At 41.8% G+C, this 21,556-nt stretch overlaps 1 protein-coding gene across 1 annotated transcript in view; it reads right to left on the bottom strand.

The window, feature by feature from the left end:
- LOC147705914 (uncharacterized) overlaps window positions 1-21,556 on the bottom strand; it is a 582,839-nt gene that overhangs the window by 26,212 nt on the left and 535,071 nt on the right. The window contains exon 14 of the mRNA XM_086932385.1: window positions 5,033-5,090. Within this exon, the coding sequence (XP_086788511.1) occupies window positions 5,033-5,090 (58 nt within the window). The remainder of the gene's footprint in view (window positions 1-5,032; window positions 5,091-21,556) is intronic.

Here is a 21,556-nt window from a genome sequence, read left to right as displayed (position 1 = left end):
CATTAAGATCATCATTTCTTCACAGAAATACAACAAACTGAAGTTTTCACGATGGAATATGCTCACTTTTATCTTCTGCATACAGTGATGTGCACACTTCAAACCTCTACATATTGTGATTAACAAATGACATTATTAGTAGTGACAGCACAGTTTGCTTCTATTGCCGATATTTATCAATTACAATATGGTGGATTTACATTGCTTATCTAACTTTATTATTACAAATTTGCATCAATATGGCTACTTCATCTGAACCTCCCCATTTTTTAACCGAAAAAGGTGAACCTGTGTTACCTTGGAAAGGATGGAAACTTATTTTCGATTCTTACCTTATAGCCATTGGTGGTGAGAAATTTTCTAAACAAGCTATACTCTTGCATAATTTAGGCATTGAGAGAAGATGTATTTATGAAAGTCTTGACTTAATTGATATAGGTAATGAGACTGGTGTACCTAGCAATGTGTATGACGTGTCTGTGTAGATGTTAGAGAGACAGTTTGGTTCACATATAAATATTGTCTTAGAGAGACATACATTTTATTCCAGAGTGCAGGGTAAGAATGAAAAGATTTCCAACTATGTTGCTGCTCTCAAGACACTAGATCGGACATGTGATTTTGAACACCTGAATGATTCCTTGATCAGAGATCAAATCGTCAGGTGCACAAACAATGTTAAAGTTCAAGAAAAGCTTTTAAGCAAAAATCCTTGTTTGAAAGATGCAGTTGCCATAATTGAAGGTTTGGAAAATACTACTATGTGGGTACGTGAAATGTGTGATGAGAAAAACAAAGATAGTGCTACCATCAATAAAGAAGGTAACAGTGAGTCTTCTGTTAATTAAGTTTACAGAGTTAATGATCATAATTAAAAAAATAATGACAAGACAGGTAACGATAAACCTGCAACATCATTCAGCAAGGAAGTAGAAAAGAAATCTGAAAGGAAAAAACTTTCTTCTGTTGACACTAAATCTAGTGGTCCAAAATGCTACAGATGTGGCGGTGATGGGCATTGGACAAATAGCCCAGGGTGTTTTGCGTGATTTGCATTTTGCAAAATTTGTGGCAAAATAGGTCATTATGTTCGTGTGTGCAGAGGAGCTAAACAACAGAACATAAATTATATTGGTGATGAAGTCAATGTTGTTTCTAGTATACGTGAGGATGGTAGTGTAGATGTGGATCCCATTGAAATGCCTGAATGTGAGATAACAGTCGGTGGTAGGAAAATAATGGTTTTAGCGGATTCAGGATCACCATACACAATGATTGGTGACAAAAACTGGGACACCACATTTGGTTGTGAGAATGTAGAATTATTAACTTCAGACATTAATCCAGTAGGGTATGGTGGAGTCAAAATTTATGTACTTGGATATTGTTTCAAGAAAATAAAATTTTCTGATTGTGAGACTGTGGGGAAAATGTATGTGGCCACAAGGGGTGACAACCTTCTTGGATGGATACATCAAAGGGATATGGGAATCACACTCAATCCTAAAAGCGAACAAAAAGTGTTGTTATTGGCAAAAACTGATTTACCTTCAGATATTTTCATGAGGTTTCTAGAAGTCTTTAGTAATGATCTTGGAATTCAGAAAATTTGAACACAAAATCATCCTAAAAAATGGCGCTACACCATTTGTGTCAAAAGTTAGGAAAGTTCCTCAAATGATGATGGAACCATTGGAACAGGAGATTTGTAAGCTCAAACAGAGAGGGGTGATTGAAGAGATTGAAAGCTCTGAGTGGTTGGCTCCGGTGGTTTTGGCACCAAAGGATGGCGAGAAAGAAATTTGACTATGTGCGGATTTAAGAGGTTTGAACACATTTATTTGGGTTGATAGACAGCCTTTGCCGAATATAACTGAGACTTTGTCCCTCATTAAGGATGCGAAGATCTTAAGTGTGATGGATCTGTCCTCTGCTTACCACCATGTTAAATTACATCCGGAGTCTAGGCATTTAACTTTATTTGTAACACCGGTGGAAGCTTTTCAATTTTTGAGGATGCCTATTGGACTTGCATCTGCTGCAGCATGTTTTCAAAGAATAATGAAATAAGTGCTTCAAGGGTTGAATAAGGTGTTATTTTTTCAAGACAATATTTTGCTTTATGGAAAAGATGTAGAGAAACATGATGACAAATTGTGGAAAGTATTAGAAAGATTACAGTCTGCAGGCTTGGAGATTAAAAGAGAAAAATGTAAGTTTAGAGTTACATCTGTAACTTATTTAGGTCACAAAACTTAATGTGATGGGATTAGTCCTAAATTAGAGTTGGCTAAAAGCATAGAGAAGCTCCCAAACCAATTAATAAAGACCAGATATGTTTTTTTCAAGGTTTAGCAGAATTCAGCTCCAAATTCATTCAACATTTTGCTTCAATTTCTCAGCCATTGAGAGCTATGTTAAAAAAAGGATCACAGTTTGTTTGGTCCGATGAATGTGACGTGGCATTTAATAGGGTGAGAGATTGCATTGCAAAGTTACCCACATTAGGTAATTTTGATGTGAACAAAAATACTATTTTATCAACCGATGCAAGTATTTGCGGTTTGGGCGCAGTGCTCTCTCAGGTTGTTAATGGTGATTTGAAGGTGGTAGCTTTTGCTTCACGCACCTTGAGAGGAGCTGAAGAGAGATATTCTGTTATCGAGCGTTAGGCACTAGTGGTATTTTTGGCAATTCTTAATTTCAAATTCTTTTGTGGGGTATACCTTTCGTTGTAAGATCTGATCACAAACCACTTTCCAAGATTTTCACCTCCAGGGAAATAGATAATCTTTCTCTGAGGATTTCTCGTTGGGTTGATGGATTATCTAATTATAATTTTTCTGTTGAGTTTGTTCCTGGTTCCAAGAATTGTATGGCAGACTGTATGTCTAGGTTACCAGTTCAATCTGACTTAGTCAGTGTGGATAGTCTTGCAATAAATTAGATTTGTGAATCTGCTTTGGAAAATCAGGAGTGGAGTGATGTATATGAAAAGGATCCTGATTTTATCACGTTGAAAGACTTTATTGTAAATGGTTGGCCAGTTAAAAATATGTTGTCTGCAAGCATGTCCAATTATATTTGTGTGAAAGATGGATTGAGCATACTAGATGATAAGATTTTGAGAGGTAAGCGTTTACTAGCTCCACCTGATTTAAAATCCAAACTAGTCAATTTGGCACATGAAGTCCATTTAGGCCGCAAAAAAAACTAAAGCAAGACTTCATCAATGGTATTGGTGGCCAGGAATGGACCATGACGTGGAAGCTGTTGTGGAAGATTGTTGGCAAAGTGCCAACAATGATAAATCTACGAAAACTTTTTCTGCACTTATTTCACCAGTTTCACCAGTACCTGATGAACCTTGGACAAAATTAGGTCTAGACATTGCTGGTCCATTTGAGTTGTTGAATCATAATGAGCATTTTGTTATTTTACTTGTAGATTGTACTTCCAAGTGGGTGGTGACAAAATGTGTTCCATCAGTTAATTATCGTGTGGTTATTGGATTTTTGAAAGATGAGTTCTCCAGAGAAGGTGTTCCTAAAATGTTAATTACTGACAATGGAGCACAATTTGTTTCAGATGAGATGAAATAACTTCTCACCAGTTTAGCTATTGTTCATTTTAAAACTGCTCTTTATTCTCTGCAAGCTAATGGCTTAGCTGAGAGTATGAATAAGATTGTCAGGAGCTGTGCTCAGAGATAAATTTTAAACAAAGAGTCATTGAAAACAGCTTTGAGAGAAACTTGGTGCACACATAGAGTAAAACCTAACAGTGTGACGTGTGTCTCGCCTTTTGCTGTCCTCAGAGTAAGGAGACCTCATTGCAAACTAAATCCAGTTTGGCTGGGATTAGAAATCTATACACAAGACCAACTTTCTTTATCTGAAATGAGTGTGCGTAGGACGAATTATCAAAATAAATATACATATTTTTTATTTTAAACATTCTACAAGACAAACTTTGTGGAGTGTTGGTGACACAATTCTTGTGCGCAAACCAGGCATGGTAAGGAAAGGACAGTCCAGATTCATGGGTCCTTTTGTAATTTCTTCTGTCAAAAAAAATGTGGTTGTTTTGGATTCTGGTTATGTTTGGAATATATAGTTTGGTCAAAGTTTGTAATCAACACTCTCAGCGAGTTTGTTTGAATCATCATGACATCACTGTCAACAGAGGTTCTAGAAGATGCAGGAGGCACCATGTTTGAGGGTCATAATCTACGATTCCATTCGGTATTCCTGCATCAAGTTCATGCTTTTTGAAGTTTTTTCTTTGGTATAAGGAATAACTGCTCAGACCCAGAGACATTAAATCCTTTCTCCTGCAAGTTTTCTCTATTTATTTTGTTGAAGAATACCCTTCTTTGTATGCTTCCTCTGAGTGTCAGCGGGAGGGCTGGTGCCAGGTGGAGTGGGGAAACAGTGATGCAGGGCAGGCTTTGTCTGTCCGGGGTCAGCACTATCCGCTCCCAGTGCAGATACCAGGGCCATGCAGGGGCTGAGCTATACTGACGCCCACAGCCTCAACCTAAGCAACAGCAAAGACAAGCTGGTGTCTCAGGTTCTAGTAGCAAATGGGTCTTATTTACCCCTGGTGGCAAAATAACTAAATAATGGGGTTTACAACTTCTGCCATTTAGCACTCACTAAAAAAGGGTCCAGACCCTTGGCTGCTACTGTCAGGAGTTGTTTATGTAAATACGTATTCTTAAAATTTTGACCAATGGCTTCTCTCTCTAGCTCTACTTCATTATCCATCTCAAAACACCTCGTTTTCTCAATCAGAATATTATGCCTAAAACACAATACTGGTTTGTGCAACTTTTTATATATATATATATATATATATATATAGAGGCACCAGTTCACTTCATTCTGCATAACCAAGATAGTTTTCACTGATCCACCTGGATATGTGCCAAATGAGTCAAATGATTCTCTTTTTAAATATATCCACCCCAGCCTTCATTTACAGTAAAACAGCTTAACACACAGTTCGAAAAATATTAGAATGTGCTCACCCTCAATGAAGGCTTTCCCAGCGATAATAGCAGTAAATTGCTTGTCCATTCCATTGATCTGTAAAATATAGGGTTAGAGGTAGAGAAGTTGAGTGAGGTAATGAATAAATAGGGCTAGAGCAAGAGAGAAAGACAGAGACTGAATGAAAGAGAAAATGTAGGTAGAAAGGGAGACAGGAAGAGAGATGAAAGAGAAATTGGAAGAGGAAGAATGAAAGAGCAAAACGAATTATAGAAATATATAAGGCAAGAGAAAAGGAAAAATAGGAAGAGAGAGACAAATAGATGTAAAAGAAGACAATGCGAGAGAGTTATAGTAAGAGAGAGAGGCAGTACAGATCAAAAAGGAAAGAAGACAGAAAAGGATGGGGGAGAGGAAGTAAGAGAAAAGTGTGAAGATAATGATCCAAGAAAAAATGGAGAAACAAAGAAACTGAGAGAGAGCAGCCAGTAAAAGACGGAGAGCCTGAAAGATCAAGAGAGAAAGGGAGACATAGACTCAGGTTGAGCAAGAAAGGTGGGCGAGCGAGAAAAGTATAGGTAGGCAGGTGAAAGACAGAATGAGAGGCCGTGAGAGGCGATTGTAGAATGGGGTGACCCAGAGAGAGAGATAGAGAAAGAGAGAGAGAGAGAGACGCACAGAGAAGGGGAGTAGAGAGAATGTCAGAAAAAGTAATATAGAGGGGAGGGCGACAAGGTGAAAAAGGATAGAAAAAGAAACATCCAGAAGAGCAGAGACTAAGATGCATTCAAAGAGGGGGATTGAAAAGAGAACGATGGAGACAGCATTGGGGCAGAGGAGGAAGGCAGAAAGAGAGAAAATGGGCACAGTCAAGGAGAGAGGCAGGCAGAGAGAAAGTGGGAGGTATAGTAAGAAGAAATGTTCATTAGACACACAATATTAGTGTTAAATCAATGTCTGAGGCATTTATTGGTCAGCCTCAGTGATGTGATGTTCAGTAATGATGGCCAACAATGTAAGAGAGCATGGAAGTGCAATTTTCTAGCAATTGTCAATTATGTTATTGAGCCAAGAAAGCAATGCATTCACCATGTAAGGAAGTGCCTATTTGTGCATGATCACTCCCAAAGGTTTGGGTCGGTGTGAGGTTCTGTAAATTACGAATTTGTTCGTGCTCAGCCTCCATTTTGTGATTGCCGCCATTTTATGTTGCCCTCACTCAGGCAGCTCGGCGAACGCGATGTTTTTGTCGTTTCTGCCCTTGCGTGTCAGGTGGCTTCCTTGCTTATGTTTACTAACGAGTGTCAGGGTCTGGCCGAGTACACTAATTCCTGTCTGAGCTGATTAATCCCCGTCCGGACTACATGTTGGTTCACACCATTGTTTCCTTTTAGTTATCTTATCTGCTGTCCTTCGCTACATGTCTCATGCATTCTCCTGTTTCACGACTGTCCTTCTAAAACACGCAACGAAAACGAATTGTGTGGATTCATTTGTAATTTACTTAAGGGGTCGAGTAACAAACAGAACCGGGAACTTGAGTTGCCTTAGTCTTAAAACATTGTCTATAACGTTTGCTTATAGCTCATGCTCTTGTGTGATTGCATTTTGCATTGTATTGTATTGTATATAAACCTGTGTGCCACAGAGTTAAGTGGCAGTCTCTTTTGAACCTAGTTGTACTGACGACTTCTAAAACCACTGTACTAGCTGCAGCGAATTAATACCATATTCTATGCCAGACGAAGAGTCCGTGTCTCTGTTTTGACAAGGCAGGTGAATCCTGGGGATTTCAGGCATACCCTGCACCGCCGGGCTTTAAGGCTGCGGTTCTCCAACTGGCACCCAATGTGGGGCGACTTCAGCTGTAGTGGTTGAGCCCGAGGGTCGTGAGGAGCCCCGCAAGAAAACTCCGGACGATGCGCACCACGTGATCGACCCCTGTATGTCGGAAGTGGACCGAAGGTCTTTGACAGCGCAGCTACTCCTCTCCGACGGCTGCTGACGACTGCTGCCCTGACTGTTGCCCTGCCTTGGACCCTTCTGATGACGTTTGGTAAAGGGAGACGATAGACGGACCTTCGCTGGTGTAGAACGATTCTTAGTTAAGTATTTGGTGGGTTGCTCCCACAGACCTTTGTTTTTGTTTTTGGGATTTTATTCAGTTATTGCAATAACTGAAGCCAAGGGGTAAGTACGATTGTACTGTTTCACTGATCTATACTCCTTGGTGTTTGTGATCAGTCTAGAAAAGTGACGATGCCTGGGCTGAGTACGTTTAAGAGATTTTGTTGTTTAGGTTGTACGAGGGATTCCCAGTTGGAGGAATCATGTCCGATCCCTCCAGTTGGAACTCCCACTTATGAGCTCTATTCTAAACATGGTATTAGTCCCATTACCTTTAACGAGACATGGGTCCGATATACGAAAAATAGTGGAGTTTTGAGATGGCCCCAGAATGGTAGCTTTGACCCCGCTATACTAGATAATTTGGAATCAATTTTGTTTAGAAGAAAAGCCCGGCTATGTTTGACTCCTTTCGCCTTTGGCGTAAAGAAGCCAAACAGAAAGAAATCAAACAAGCAAAAAAGGATAAGAAAGCACAAGACATGTCGATTTTACAGGCTGCCCAACAGTTTAAAGACAACGAAGTAGATGGTGCGAAGGAGATATTAGAGAGACAACATTGTATGGCGCTAGATAGATGCTATCCGATGTTGCCTACTTCCTCTTCAGATAAAAATAAGGAATTAGAAGAAGACTCCCTAATGTCTTGTTTACTGAATTCACCTCCGCCCATTGTCCCAAATGCTAACGCACCTCCGTTACCCCCTGCCGTTGCTCAACAAGTGGTTGCTCAAGTGCCGATTGTCCAACAACCGGCTCAGCATCTTAGTTCTCCTTTGCCTGCTTCTTCTCCATCCTTACAGTCTGTAATTCAGCCCCCATCTTCTCCCGCTGCTACTCTTCAGCCTGCTAGGTTTCAGTCTCCGCTGCCTTCTACATCTGAAATGCCTCCTATCTTCTTGAGGGATTCTCCTACTTCACAGAGGAGGATAGCAGATGCTGTTTCAAGTTTCTTTTCTCCTTTTGTTAGGTCTTTAAATCTGTCCACAGCTTTTTCTAAATGACAATCTCGGTGTCAACTTCCCCTTACGGACAAGAAAGTAGTTTTGGGTTCTCTCGCTCGTAAATGGATTGAGCATGGACTGGAATATAGTAGCGAAGATATCATGAGTTGCTTCTATCAATGGGGTGAGCCTACGCAGAGATATGTTTTCAATGTTATGTGTCAAACCCTTATAAGAGGTTGGGAAGATATGGAGTCAGATACAGTTCCTTCGGAACTACTGAAAGTACAAGCTGATTTTGATAACATTTTTATTGTAGGACATCGAGTTGAAGAGGCAGTGAATAGACTCATTGAGTTTCGAACAATGTTTTTGTCCCTGTCTTTTTCCGAGACTAATCCCACCAATAAACAAGGTAGCAAGAATTATCCGATGCATGAAGTTCCTCCCGTATGGAGAGAAGCGGTGCTTGGTCCACCTCAAGTCCCTGCTCATTTCCAGCATATATGGGTCCACGAACCCTGGAAAAGGTCTAAAGTATTGGCTCTTAAGCAAACTGTTCCAGACCCCCGTAAAAATCCTGCTGGATATTACAAAGAGTTGTCCCAAACAGTTGACGCCTGTATTATGAATTTGTCTGACATTGATATGTTATTTGAAAATGTTGTTCCACAAGGTATATGAGCACGGATTCGTAGGGAAAATCATGTGGCTGAATTAGACGGTGATTGGGATGCTATCAGAGCTGCGGATGCGAATCAGGTGGGTGGTGCAAAACCCGAGGATTTGATTAAGGCTCTTCCAGGCAGAATAATTGAATTGATGAAAACAATGATGCCTGCGGTGCGAGTAAATTGGGATAAGCTGGTCGCATGCAAGCAGAAGAAAGATGAAAGCGTCTCGGATTTCTTCACTTGCTTCGAAGAGACGTTTATTGACCACAGTGGTCAGGATTTGAGTGTAGAGGGTGGACAGCGATTGTTTGTGGACAAGTTCGTATATAATTTGTTTCCCGAGTTATCGAACAAATTTAAGAGTTCCGAAAGTGCATGGGCTGTCTCTTCTCCTGCTAAAATATTGGCTACTGCACAGTATTACGAGAATAGGGATAAGGAGGAGAAGGAGAAACAAGAAAAGAAAAACAAAGATTTGAAAACAAAGGTTCTTTTACAACAGGCGTATCCGCCTCGCTCGAATCAGCATCAGCAAAATTCCCAGTTTCAGCAACCTCCACAGAGATTGTTGCAGAAGCCCGAGTATTTTACGCCGCGACCTTCCTTAGGTCCTAATCAATGTGCATATTGCAGGGAAGAAGAACATTTCAACAATAGTTGCCCGGTTTTATTACAGCGTAATAATGGGATGTCTGCTCCCCGAGGTCGTGGTAATTTTCAGACAGGATCTAGAGGTAGAGGATGAGGTGCGTCCTCTCCGGAGCAGCGTTCTTTCCCTTCATCTACTTCGAATTACTTTGACCAGCAGACAGTTCCGTTCAAACAATATCACAATGATGATTATCATGTTGAAGATAGGGCTGATGATTTTCAGATTGAATAGGACAGCCATGGACAAAGTAAGAGAGTTGTTTCAATTCCAGTAGATCAAAATAGGCCATATGTCATTGTCAATACTATGGGTGTTTCAGAACCATTTCTTTTGGATACTGGTGCAAAGAGAAGTTCTATCATTCATTCTAAACTCCCTGGAGCACCTTTGTCTGGCTTAATGAATACCTCTGTGGGATTTTCTGGCGCTCCAGTCCGTAATCCGGTTTCTTGCACTTTGCCTGTATCGATTGGTCCCTATGATTTGGAAGCTCCACTTATCCTGACAACTGATTGTCGTGAGAATTTGCTGGGTTTGGATCTGTTGAAAAGGCTGCATGCAACATTGTATTGTTCCCCTTCTGGTGTGCATCTTACGTTGGGAAAGAGATTGATGTCCCCTATGTATTTGTCCCGGGACCAGTTTCCACCCGAGTTGCTTTCTTTCCCAGAAAGTCTTTGGGCCACGGGCCCGAATGACGTGGGTCGTCTTGCGATCCCACCGTATGTTGTCACAGTTAAAGATAATGTTAGAATGCCACGCATTTCCCAATATCGTATTTCTAGTGATGGAGAGAGAGCACTATTGGCTATTGTTGATGATTTCATTCAGAAGGGTGTGGTCGAAGAGACCAGAGGCAATGTCTGTAACAGCCCTGTTCTTCCGATCCTTAATAGGACGGATCCTTCACAGCCTCCTGTCTATCGATTTGTTATTGACCTGAGAGAAGTCAATAAAATAGTGGTACCACAGTTCCCTGTTGTTCCGGATATTACAGCCTTATTGACAATGATTCCTGCTTCGGCAGCTTGGTTTTCAGTGATAGACCTCAAGAACACTTTCTTTAGTATTCCTATTGCTGAAGAAAGTAGGGATATCTTTGGTTTCTTTCTGGGTGGCCGAAGTTTCTGATTTAAAAGAGCTCCTCAAGGCTATTGTGAAAGTCCCTCCATCTATAGCAAAGCTCTTAAATGTCTACTTTTTCTTTGCCTCCAGGCGCTACGCTTGTTCAGTATGTGGATGATTTGTTGGTGGCTGCTGATTCGGAAGATGTGTGTAGGAGTGTGACTGTTGCGTTGTTGCATCATTTGGCTACTTTAAATCATAAAGTATCGCCCTCCAAGTTGCAGTATGTCCGACAAGAAGTGACCTATTTAGGTTATCTCTTGTCGAAGGAGGGAAGGCGATTAACTCCAGAACGTATTAATGCTATTTCACAGATGTCTGTACCTACGACACAGAGAGAAGTGCGTGCCTTTTTGGGTATCACTTCCTACTGTAGACAATGGATTCCCAATTTTTCACTTTTAGCGAAACCATTGGTGGCACTAACGTTGAAAGATACTCCCCATCCGCTCCCTTGGACGGATGAATGTCAGCAAAGTTTTGTTGACTTACGCATTGCCCTGTGTTCTGCTCCAGTGTTGGGTACCCCAGATTATAGCAAGTCTTTTACATTGTATGTTCACAAGAGAGAAGGTTGCGCATTGTCAGTTTTGACACAGCAATTCAGAGATAAGCAGAGGCCATGTGCCTATTTCTCTGCTACATTAGACCCAGTAGCTAAAGCTTTGCCCAGTTGTCTCAGAGCTACGGCAGCTGCCGCAATTTCTATTAGACAGTCTGCCGGATTAGTGTTCGATAACACACTTATTGTTATGGTTTCACATGCAGTGGATACCTTGCTGAATAAAACTAAGACGCAGCATCTCACGAGTGCTTGTTTGTCTGGTCATGAGCTGACACTTTTAGAGAGCCAAGTACATATAAAAAGATGTAACACGTTAAATCCAGCTACATTGTTGCCGCTCCCAGATGAGAAAGACGATCAGGAAAAGCATGATTGTTTTCTCCGAACAGAAGAAGAAACGAAGGGTAGGATTGATTTAAAGGACACTCCGCTCAAATACCCGGACGGGATCCTATGGGTGGACGGTTCTTGTTTTAAGCTTCCAAATGGAGAAACTGCTTCTGCTTATGCTGTTACCACCTTATGCACGATTGTTGAGACGGCACGTATTGGACATAATTCAGCCCAAGCAGCTGAATTGATAGCCTTGACTAGAGCGTGTGTGTTGTGGAAGGGAAAGAGAGTGAATGTGTACACAGATAGGTGTGAAAAAATCCTAGGACGTCTAGGTATGACAGTGTACATTGAAGTATAGCCAGCTAATGAGAAGGAACAATGGAAGTGGAGTAACAACGTTATTTAAAAAACATATTTTTATTTGTTATATATTAAAAACCATGTTGAAACTAATCAAATGAATAAGTAAAAAATGTCTATAACAACATTACATACAAAAATCATAAAAGGTTACACGTAAGTTGAATAATATATACAATAAACCAATAAAATGACAACATATACAGTTAATCAAAAAGATGGAACAAGCATAAAAAACTCGACGCGCGTTTCGGCAGGGGACCGCCTTCTTCAGGAGACACAATTTACTTCAACAGTAAGACTCTATCCATGCAGCAAAAAACATCGTAGGTGACTCTTCATTTATTCAGTATAGTATGGTAAACTGATGCCTTATATTTCCACATGCGATGTTAGAGTTATAGATGAGAATATCCTAGATGAGATTGTCCCATATCAATGGGTATAGAGAATACACTGCAGCAAAAACGCTACATAGGCTGATAGAGTTAATGCTTGAGGCAAAGTTGCTTTAAATGGCGCTCTTGTTCGTCATTCACAGACTGATAAAAAAATGGGTTCTTGGTTTAAAATGAAATATGATATGATACAAATATGACTTTGTATCCGGGAGGAGGAGGACGATTTCCCATACGCCTGAACACGGAGCAGCTACATCGTGCTGTCCACAAAGAATCCTTCGTTTCTCGATCTTTCTATTTTAACAAACAACGTGAGGCGCCCTCCCCTATCGACCTTTTTGAAGTATGTTCTATCCAAACGCTGCTTCATTTTAAACCAAGAACCCATTTTTTTATCAGTCTGTGAATGACGAACAAGAGCGCCATTTAAAGCAACTTTGCCTCAAGCATTAACTCTATCAGCCTATGTAGCGTTTTTGCTGCAGTGTATTCTCTATACCCATTGATATGGGACAATCTCATCTAGGATATTCTCATCTATAACTCTAACATCGCATGTGGAAATATAAGGCATCAGTTTACCATACTATACTGAATAAATGAAGAGTCACCTACGATGTTTTTTGCTGCATGGATAGAGTCTTACTGTTGAAGTAAATTGTGTCTCCTGAAGAAGGCGGTCCCCTGCCGAAACGCGCGTCGAGTTTTTTATGCTTGTTCCATCTTTTTGATTAACTGTATATGTTGTCATTTTATTGGTTTATTGTATATATTATTCAACTTACGTGTAACCTTTTATGATTTTTGTATGTAATGTTGTTATAGACATTTTTTACTTATTCATTTGATTAGTTTCAACATGGTTTTTAATATATAACAAATAAAAATATGTTTTTTAAATAACGTTGTTACTCCACTTCCATTGTTCCTTCTCATTAGCTGGCTATACTTCAATGTACACTGTCATACCTAGACGTCCTAGGATTTTTTCACACCTGTTGCTACCCTGCCCTAGGAGTCTATAGAGTTACACTACCCAGGGGGTCCTTGCTTTTCTCAGTTGTGTACACAGATAGTCAGTACGCCTTCGGTGTTGCGCATAGTTTTGGAAAGTTGTGGAGGGAAAGAGGATTCTTTACCTCCCACTGGACAAAGATTCAGCATGGTCAGTTAGTAACTGATTTTATTGAGTCACTTACCTTACCTGCACAAATAGCGATCATAAAGTGCAGTGCACACAAGAAAGTTACAGATGATGTGGGTCGTGGAAATGCGTTTGCAGACGAGGTAGCGAAAACTACAGCTAGAAACACCACTAGTCAATGTATGTGGCAGGTCCTGCAAATTGGGTTAGGGAAATTGGAATGTGTGAAGACATGATTGAGAGTGTGAAAACGATTCAGGGAGAGACTACTGAGAAGGAATTGAGTACGTAGAAAGAAAGTACGGGAATGTTAGATTTGATGGGTTGTTGGACAGAGTTGTCGGAGCATCAGTGATGGTTGTTACTGGACGCGTATGTGTTGCCGGTGGTGACTATGGCTCATGATCCAGCCCATATTAGTGCAAAAGGCATATGTAAGCTCTTGACTCCGGTATGGCAGAATGAAGGAATCCCGAAATGTGCAGAAAATGTGGTTAAGCATGTATTGTTTGTCTAATGCATAACCCAGTAAAGGGTACCCCAACTCTGGCAGGTCATTTTGCTCCCCCGTCATACCCTTTTGAAGTGTTGCTGATTGATTACAATCACATGGATCGCTGCAACAACCTCAAGTATGTTCTGGTAGTGGTATGTGCCTTTTCCCGTTGGATAGAGGCCTACCCCTTGAAAGATAACACTGCTCTGTCAACTGCTAAAGTATTGATTAAGGAATTCTTTCCTAGATTTGGTTTGCCGTGCATTGTCTGGAGTGGCAATGGAAGTGAATTTGTGGGCCAGATTATGCAGAAAGTATGTTCTGTCTTGGTATTAGACAGATATTCCATGCGGCAAACCATCCACAGTCAGCAGGTTTGGTTGAGTGTTACAATGCTACACTCAAGCTTAAGCTGACCAAGATTCAAGCCAGTACAGGTCTTGCTTGGCCTGATGTATTTCCCCTAGCTCTTTTGTCTACCAGAACTACTGTGCACTCTTGTATGGGACTTAGACCATATGAAGTGGTATTTGGACGCCCAGCTAATGTTTGGGGTGTCCCCCACCCCAAAAGATACTCAGACATACCATATCCTCTGTTAATTGATTATTTGCATGATTTGACTACTAAATTAAGTGTTATTCGCCAACAGGTGCAATGTGCTTTGCCGGAGGCCTCTACAGACCCAGGTCACACCATCTTGCCCGGTGACTGGGTCTGTATAAAGAACTTTCAACGAACTAAGAATTTGGAGCCTCGCTGGTCTACGCCTACGCAAGTTTTGCTCGTTACCCGCACGGCTGTGAAAGTGGTTGGCAAGCGTAACTGGGTGCATGGAGTGTACTGTAAAAAGGTGCCACTACCATTACCCTTCGACAAGTGGATTTGCAGTGGTGTAAGGGAATCGGACACTGCAGCAGTTCCTTGTGTTGGTCCTTTTAGTGATGCTCACATTTATGGGACTCAGACTGAAAAAGCAGAAGATGATATTCTTCAAGCTGCTGTGCCTGTGCATTGTCGCATAGACACTACCAATCCAGAAACATTGTTCAATGATCAGACCGTGCCAAGCAAAACACGTTACAACATAAGACCAAGAGCCAACAAACAGAACGGAATATTTTTTTTTAACACTTCTTTTCATTACTTAAAAGACATTCCTTTTTGGGTTCTTTTTGCTCCTTTTTTGTATGATATTAGTATTAGAAGTGGCATCTGTCTCCGTCGCAGGGTCACGGTAGGAGACTCAGACTGTAACCTGATTTTTGTTCTTTTAGTAAGTGGCTAGTGCCTCAGGATATACAGAAGTGACTAGCTGAGTGATTAAGGAAGAGTGCCGTGAGCGACCTTTTTTTTTAGATAAAGATGGATGGTACAGCAATCATAGGTAGGGAAAATAGGAAGCAGGAAATGAGATCAAAATATTGTAAATTATTGCGTAGTCGATTTGAGGTAACTTTGTCTGTTCTTATGTTTTTGTGTGTTTTATTAGCTTGCACAGGTTGGATCATGCATGTTTTGCAATCAAGAAATGTTGCTAATTCTACAACTTCTTTGCCTTCTCGTCTTTCTGTCTTTTCACACAAAATGCATACTCTACCCTCTCATGAACAGATAAGGAGAGCCGAGTATATGAATAATACGTTTATTCAGTTGTTGCACCAACATCAGTTGGCCATTAATATGACTGATTGTTGGGTGTGCGGACTCATGCCACACAATACACAAAAGGGAATGCCATATTTGGTTCTTCCTTTTTCATATGAAGGTTCAGCTTGGGCCTATTTGACAATGTTTTCAGCCGCATACCACAACAGACTTAGAAGCCCTGTGAGAACTTCTGGGAATGGACTAGATTTTAGACACAGCTCCTTGATTAAAGGTATAGTGGTAATGGCCAAGATTATAGAGAAGAGTAAGATTCCATTAGATGTGAAGAGAGCTTATGATGGATGGAATGTTACCCACTATGTCTCTATTCTTGGTGACAAAAATAGAAAGGGTGAGTCTTCTCCAGTGTGGACTGTGCTCCATCAAGGTAATTTTTGTCTCCAAGTCAACAGCAAGAAAGCTGATGTCAATCAGAAATGTTTGTACACATATATTTTCTCATCCCCTGATTTCCCTCCGTTAGTTCAGTCTCAAGGAACATATTTTGGCTGCAACGACCGAGCTTATACTTGGCTACCTTCCAACTTTTCTGGAACCTGTTACATAGCTTTCCTCCTTCCCCCTACATATACGGCTCCGTCAGACCATCACAGAGTTAGACATAGCAGAGATGTATTTGATGCCAAAGACACGGCAGTACAAGAGGGAGGAGATTTCCTTAAAGGATTCCTTCCCTTTTGGGGCCCGATGGTCAACAGCAGACACATCAGTCAACTGGTTCGAGTGGTCGAGACCACTATTAATGTTACTGCAGGTGCGATAGGTAACATTACAGCGGAGCTTCAGGCTGACCATCTTATTACGTTGCAAAATCAAATTGCGCTAGATGTGATCTTAGTAGACCGAGGAGGTGTCTGTAGATTGATCGGATCTAGTTGTTCCATTTATATTCCAGATGACGCCCCAGCAGTATACCAAGCCATTTCCAAATTGCACTCAGTCTCCGAGTCGATTCATCAGGACGAAGGAGATTGGTCTTTTATGGGATGGTTTTGGGGAATATTGTCAACTTGGGGATGGAAGATCTTAACGTTCCTTGGAGCAATAAGCAATTTTGGCCATCATATTCTCCTGTTGCCTATGCGTCCAATGTGATCCTGCAGTCTGTGGCCTGTTGGCTACTATATGTGTTCCACTATCCGCTACTCAGAAGACAGAGAATATTAGAATGATGGTGCAGCAACAGCTTGAGGATCTTATGAACATCAGTGTTGATTCCGACTCAGATTAACATGAGTTGGTTTGTTGTTGCCTGAGTAATGGCAAAAGGAGGGTCTGAGGTTCTGTAAATTACGAATTTGTTCGTGCTCAGCCTCCATTTTGTGATCGCGATGTTTTTGTCGTTTCTGCCCTTGCGTGTCAGGTGGCTTCTTTGCTTATGTTTACTAACGAGTGTCAGGGTCTGGCCGAGGACACTAATTCCTGTCTGAGCTGATTAATCCCCGTCCGGACTACATGTTAGTTCACACCATTGTTTCTTTTTAGATATCTTATCTGCTGTCCTTCGCTACATGTCTCATGCATTCTCCTGTTTCACGACTGTCCTTCTAAAACACGCAGCTGTGTTTTCTCTACTTGTAAAACGAATTGTGTGGATTCATTTGTAATTTACTTAAGGGGTCGAGTGACAAACAGAACCAGGAACTTGAGTTGCCTTAGTCTTAGGACATTGTCTATAACATTTGCTTTTAGCTCATGCTCTTGTGTGATTGCATTTTGCATTGTATTGTATCGTATATAAACCTGTGCGCCACGGAGTTAAGTGGCAGTCTCTTTTGAACCTCGTTGTACTGACGACTTCTAAGACCACTGTACTAGCTGCAGCTAATAAATACCATCTTCTACGCCAGACGAAGAGTCTGTGTCTCTGTTTTGACAAGGCAGGTGAATCCCGGGGATTTCAGGCGTACCCTGCGCCGCCGGGCCTTAAGGCTGCGGTTCTCCAACTGCTGCTGTTTTTTTTGACTCTGAAGGTGCACTGAGGCCTGCTAACCAGAACTCAGTACCAGTGCTTAGATCTCTTTAAAAGTATATGGCTCATCCACAATTGGCATAAGTTAACTTACATTGCAGTCCCTTGTACATGGTACCAGGGGTGTCCAGGGCCTGTAATCAGAAGTGTCTTTTGTGAACTGTAGCACTTAATGTACCATCATGAGTGTGACAAAGTGTTGCAGGGATTCTGCAGGATCACAGAACTGTGCTTGGGATCATGGAACCTCAGTAGGTAGGGACTGAGTCATCCTACCATCTGTGTACCCATGAATCAGTGGACCAACTAGCTATAGTGTCTCACTTGCCCTTCTACTCACGTAAAGGTAAACAAGTGATTAGACACCCCAGAACACAACATTCCGACCCTCTCAGTAATCGCGGTTGCAGGACACACCCTTTCACTCTCACTCTAGTCCACAATAAGATCTGCCAGAGACATGAGAACACGTTACAATGTTTATTCTAACTATCATACTCTAGTATGCAGTATACATGCAAAGAAGGTTAGCATATCAAGTAGTCCATAAATCATAAAAGGTGCTGTCATTATATACGACAGGGTAGGCTAACCTTCCTCCCCTTCTACAGAAGCAAAATCATTATTTATTAACAGATCTCTGCGTGTTAGCAGCAGAACCCGTACTTCAGTCTATAGATGGAAGATCTACATCACAGGTGCTGTCATGCTTCCTTCTCTGGAAAGATCCCTCTCCTAGTGTGTTACCCACCTGTGAATACCTATATGACCAAGGTACATGTTCCAAAACAACAGCTGCATCTGCATGTTTTGTATAGGTGCTAGGGCCTGATCAGAACAAAATAACAAGGGACATTTTCGTTCTACCTTGTCTGCAATGTTCAGACTAAATCCCAGGAAAGAACAGAATGCAAAAACAACAGCATGTTCTGTGTGAAAGTTACAGTGTGGCACAAAGCAAAACTATTTTGTAAAGTAATGTGTGCAAAGCAGAAGACAGTCTGCTCTGGGCTCTTGCTGACATAGGGAAAATGACAATGACCACATGTACCATGTGACAAAGGCAAATCAAGACATCCAGACTGTCATTGCTGGCTGGATTTTAAACTGCTACCACAACTTTGCCATTTAAACTAACAACAAAGTTAATACCTTCTTTTTTTTATATGTCACCCCTAAGGTAGGCCTATCAAGCCCTAAGGCAGAGTTCTGTATATTAGAATGTAAAACATGTATTTGTATATGTCCTAGCAATAAAAGTAGTAGCCCCAGGGTTACACACTGGTAACAAACCTGTGCTAAATTCTGAATGGGACTACTAAAATTGGTACTTCAAGGTAGGAAATGAAAATTCATATCCAAGTTGAATTTAATGTAACGTTTAAGTAAATGGCAACTTTGGAAAGTTGCCAATCTGCTGCCCAAGTTTTCCAGTGAAAGTTAATGGTTGCTCACCATGAGGCTCCTGTCTGCTCTCCTAGGGGCAGAGTGAATGACACTCATGAAGGAACACAAAGGGTCTGCCTTTGGAAGAGGAGTTACCTTTCCCTGACAGGAAGGCCAAACAGGATGAGGGACCAGAAGGCAAGCTTCAAAGTGGAAGCCACATGTCTTGCAAATGGTAGACACATATGAAAGGGGCTACTCTTTTGTTTCTGGTAGGCAGGTTGGTGTCGGGTACATGGAGGGGGAATCAGTTGCAAAACCAGTTTTCCCATGGACGTGCAGCCCTCAGATAGCCACATTTCTAAGGTGAGATACCAAACTTCACAGATAGAAAGAGGGGCTGTGAAATTTTTTAGAGAGGGCAGAATATTGCATTCTAGGATATCTAGATGTCCCACTTTGCAGAAAGTCATCATCCGGTGGGAGGGGAAATGGTAGCCCAAGGGCTAGTAGTAACCACATCCATAAAGAGCAAGTTCTGGGCCTAACAGTGGCAGCCGTGGCACCCAGACCTCAGATCAAGTCTGCACTGGAGACAGGACTGGAGACATGACTGGAGAAAGACTGCTCTGCTGTTCCCTGGGCCTGGAGTAGACAGGCTGCACCAAAAACTGGAGTGCATCTGCTGATCCTTGTGCTCACAAAGAGGACTGTGCCTATGGTGTCTTGCTCAAAGTAGGTAATTCTGAGCACCAGACAGAAGAGGGACTTCAAGAGTCAGTTGGCTGACTTTCTGTTATAGCACCAGGACCACAAAATCTGAAGAAGCCTGCCTTAGTGAGTTGGTAGCCACAATCACTTGATTGCCACTGACCACAGAATGGCAGCCTGGGAGACACTCGAAAGTTGCACTGAGTCTGCTGGACCCAGGACAATCATCAGAGTACAGTTTTGCTGTAACTGGACATCAGTAGAGCAGTGGCAATTGTTTTTTAGCTAGACTTCAACTTGTCTTTGAGGGACATCAACCCCTACGGTGAAAGTGTCTCCACCATGTTTGTAGACCAAGGAGTGGTCCGATGATGACCAGTCACCAGACCAGCATCCTTCAGCATCCTGTATACCTTGCATCAGGACCACTCCATCGATGTTTATGATGGCTTACCAGTAAAGACTGGTCTAGAAACTGCTTTGACTGTGGGGTAACTGACCTTTCAAGCTAATTGTCCCTTGAGACCTGCTCCATGCAGAAGTTGGTCGCCTAAAAAGGGTTGGAGTAACTGAACACAGCTTTACAAATGTTTTCTAAGTAACCGCTAACTATGGTAGTTGCCAATGCTTTTTTGCGATTGGAATGAAAAGCAGTGATGTATTATTTGCATGATCATTTATGTCTTCGGGACCCTCAGGTACATTTTGTTTGTTTTGATGTCTAAAAATACATAAAAATAAGCTCTATTTTTTATAAATTGGTGTCAGATTTTCTTTGTGCTTCTTTAATATTGAACTGTTTTGTTAATTCTAAATGGTTTGAACTTATTCCTTTGACAAAGGATTGAGCTAATGTTTTGCAAACAAGCCTTCCTGGACCCAGGATGAGGATGAGAGGAGCGACACCTTGACCTCCAGCATCTGTCAGTGGCTCCCCTCTATTTCTGGCAGTGAGAGGAACACAACGTCAGACAGGTGCCATGAAACCTCGAGGTCCAAGTAAGCCTCCTAGAGCTGGGGAAAAAGAGACCGGGCTTGGGAGAAAGGACACTGGCCCTTGAAGAAAGAAAGGTCAAGCTGAGTTTGAAGTCTCAATAGAATGGTGGCAGCATCAAAGACACTGAGGTAACACTGAGGTAACTGCAGGGGGTACCTATGATTCTAGATTTCTCAAAGGGGTTGTGCATACTATATTGATAGGCATGACCTAGACAAGTGGCTGGCATACTAAGGATGAGAAGAGGGTGACAAACAATGGGGGTCCTTACTGTGGGATCTGGTTCCAGTGGCAGGGAGAGACAGGCTCTTGGTGCTAGAGGATGAAGTGGCAAAGTCTTACACTGACATGAAGGCTGCACTGATGGAGTTTTTTGCTTTAACCCCACAAGAGTTTTGCAAAATATTTAACATACACTCTAGGGGGAAATACACATATGGGTGGACTTTGTGAAGGCTTCAGTGAAGTCAATGGATGGACGGACAAAGAGTAACAAAATGGAGTATCAGGTAGTACGAGGGGCTCTACAATTTGATGGTCAAAGAGCATATTTTTACAAATTGGGATTCAAATGAAGGCTCTGATAGATTCAGCTTGTTTCCCTACACCAGATAATTCAAAATGGTTCACCAGATAGTCAACTTTGGCCACTGGCGTAACGAAAAGTGAGGGGGCCTCCCTGCACTGTACTTAAGGGGGCCCCCTCCGGGCTCAATCAGGAGCTCTCCCGGCCAGAGTTCAGTGCCGAGGGGGCCCCTTGGAGCGCAATGGCATAGTCACATCCCATGGCTATGGGGGACCTTAAGTGGGGGGGAGTTACTGGCCTTAATAAGGTATCTGTGTCCCCTGCCATACCAGTAGACTGTCTGGGGGGAAGATACTTGGAAACATCTGCCTGGGCAGGTGTCGAACGAAGGGCTCCTGCAGCAATTCTGGGCCTACCTGAGTGGGGGAGTGTGTGTGTGTCAACTAAAGCATAATAAAACCTACAGGAAAATCAA

Source organism: Lissotriton vulgaris, chromosome 7 (genome assembly GCF_964263255.1).
Source record: "Lissotriton vulgaris chromosome 7, aLisVul1.2, whole genome shotgun sequence".
Classification (NCBI taxonomy): Eukaryota; Metazoa; Chordata; class Amphibia; order Caudata; family Salamandridae; genus Lissotriton; species Lissotriton vulgaris.
This window is presented reverse-complemented; position numbering and strand designations above follow the sequence as displayed.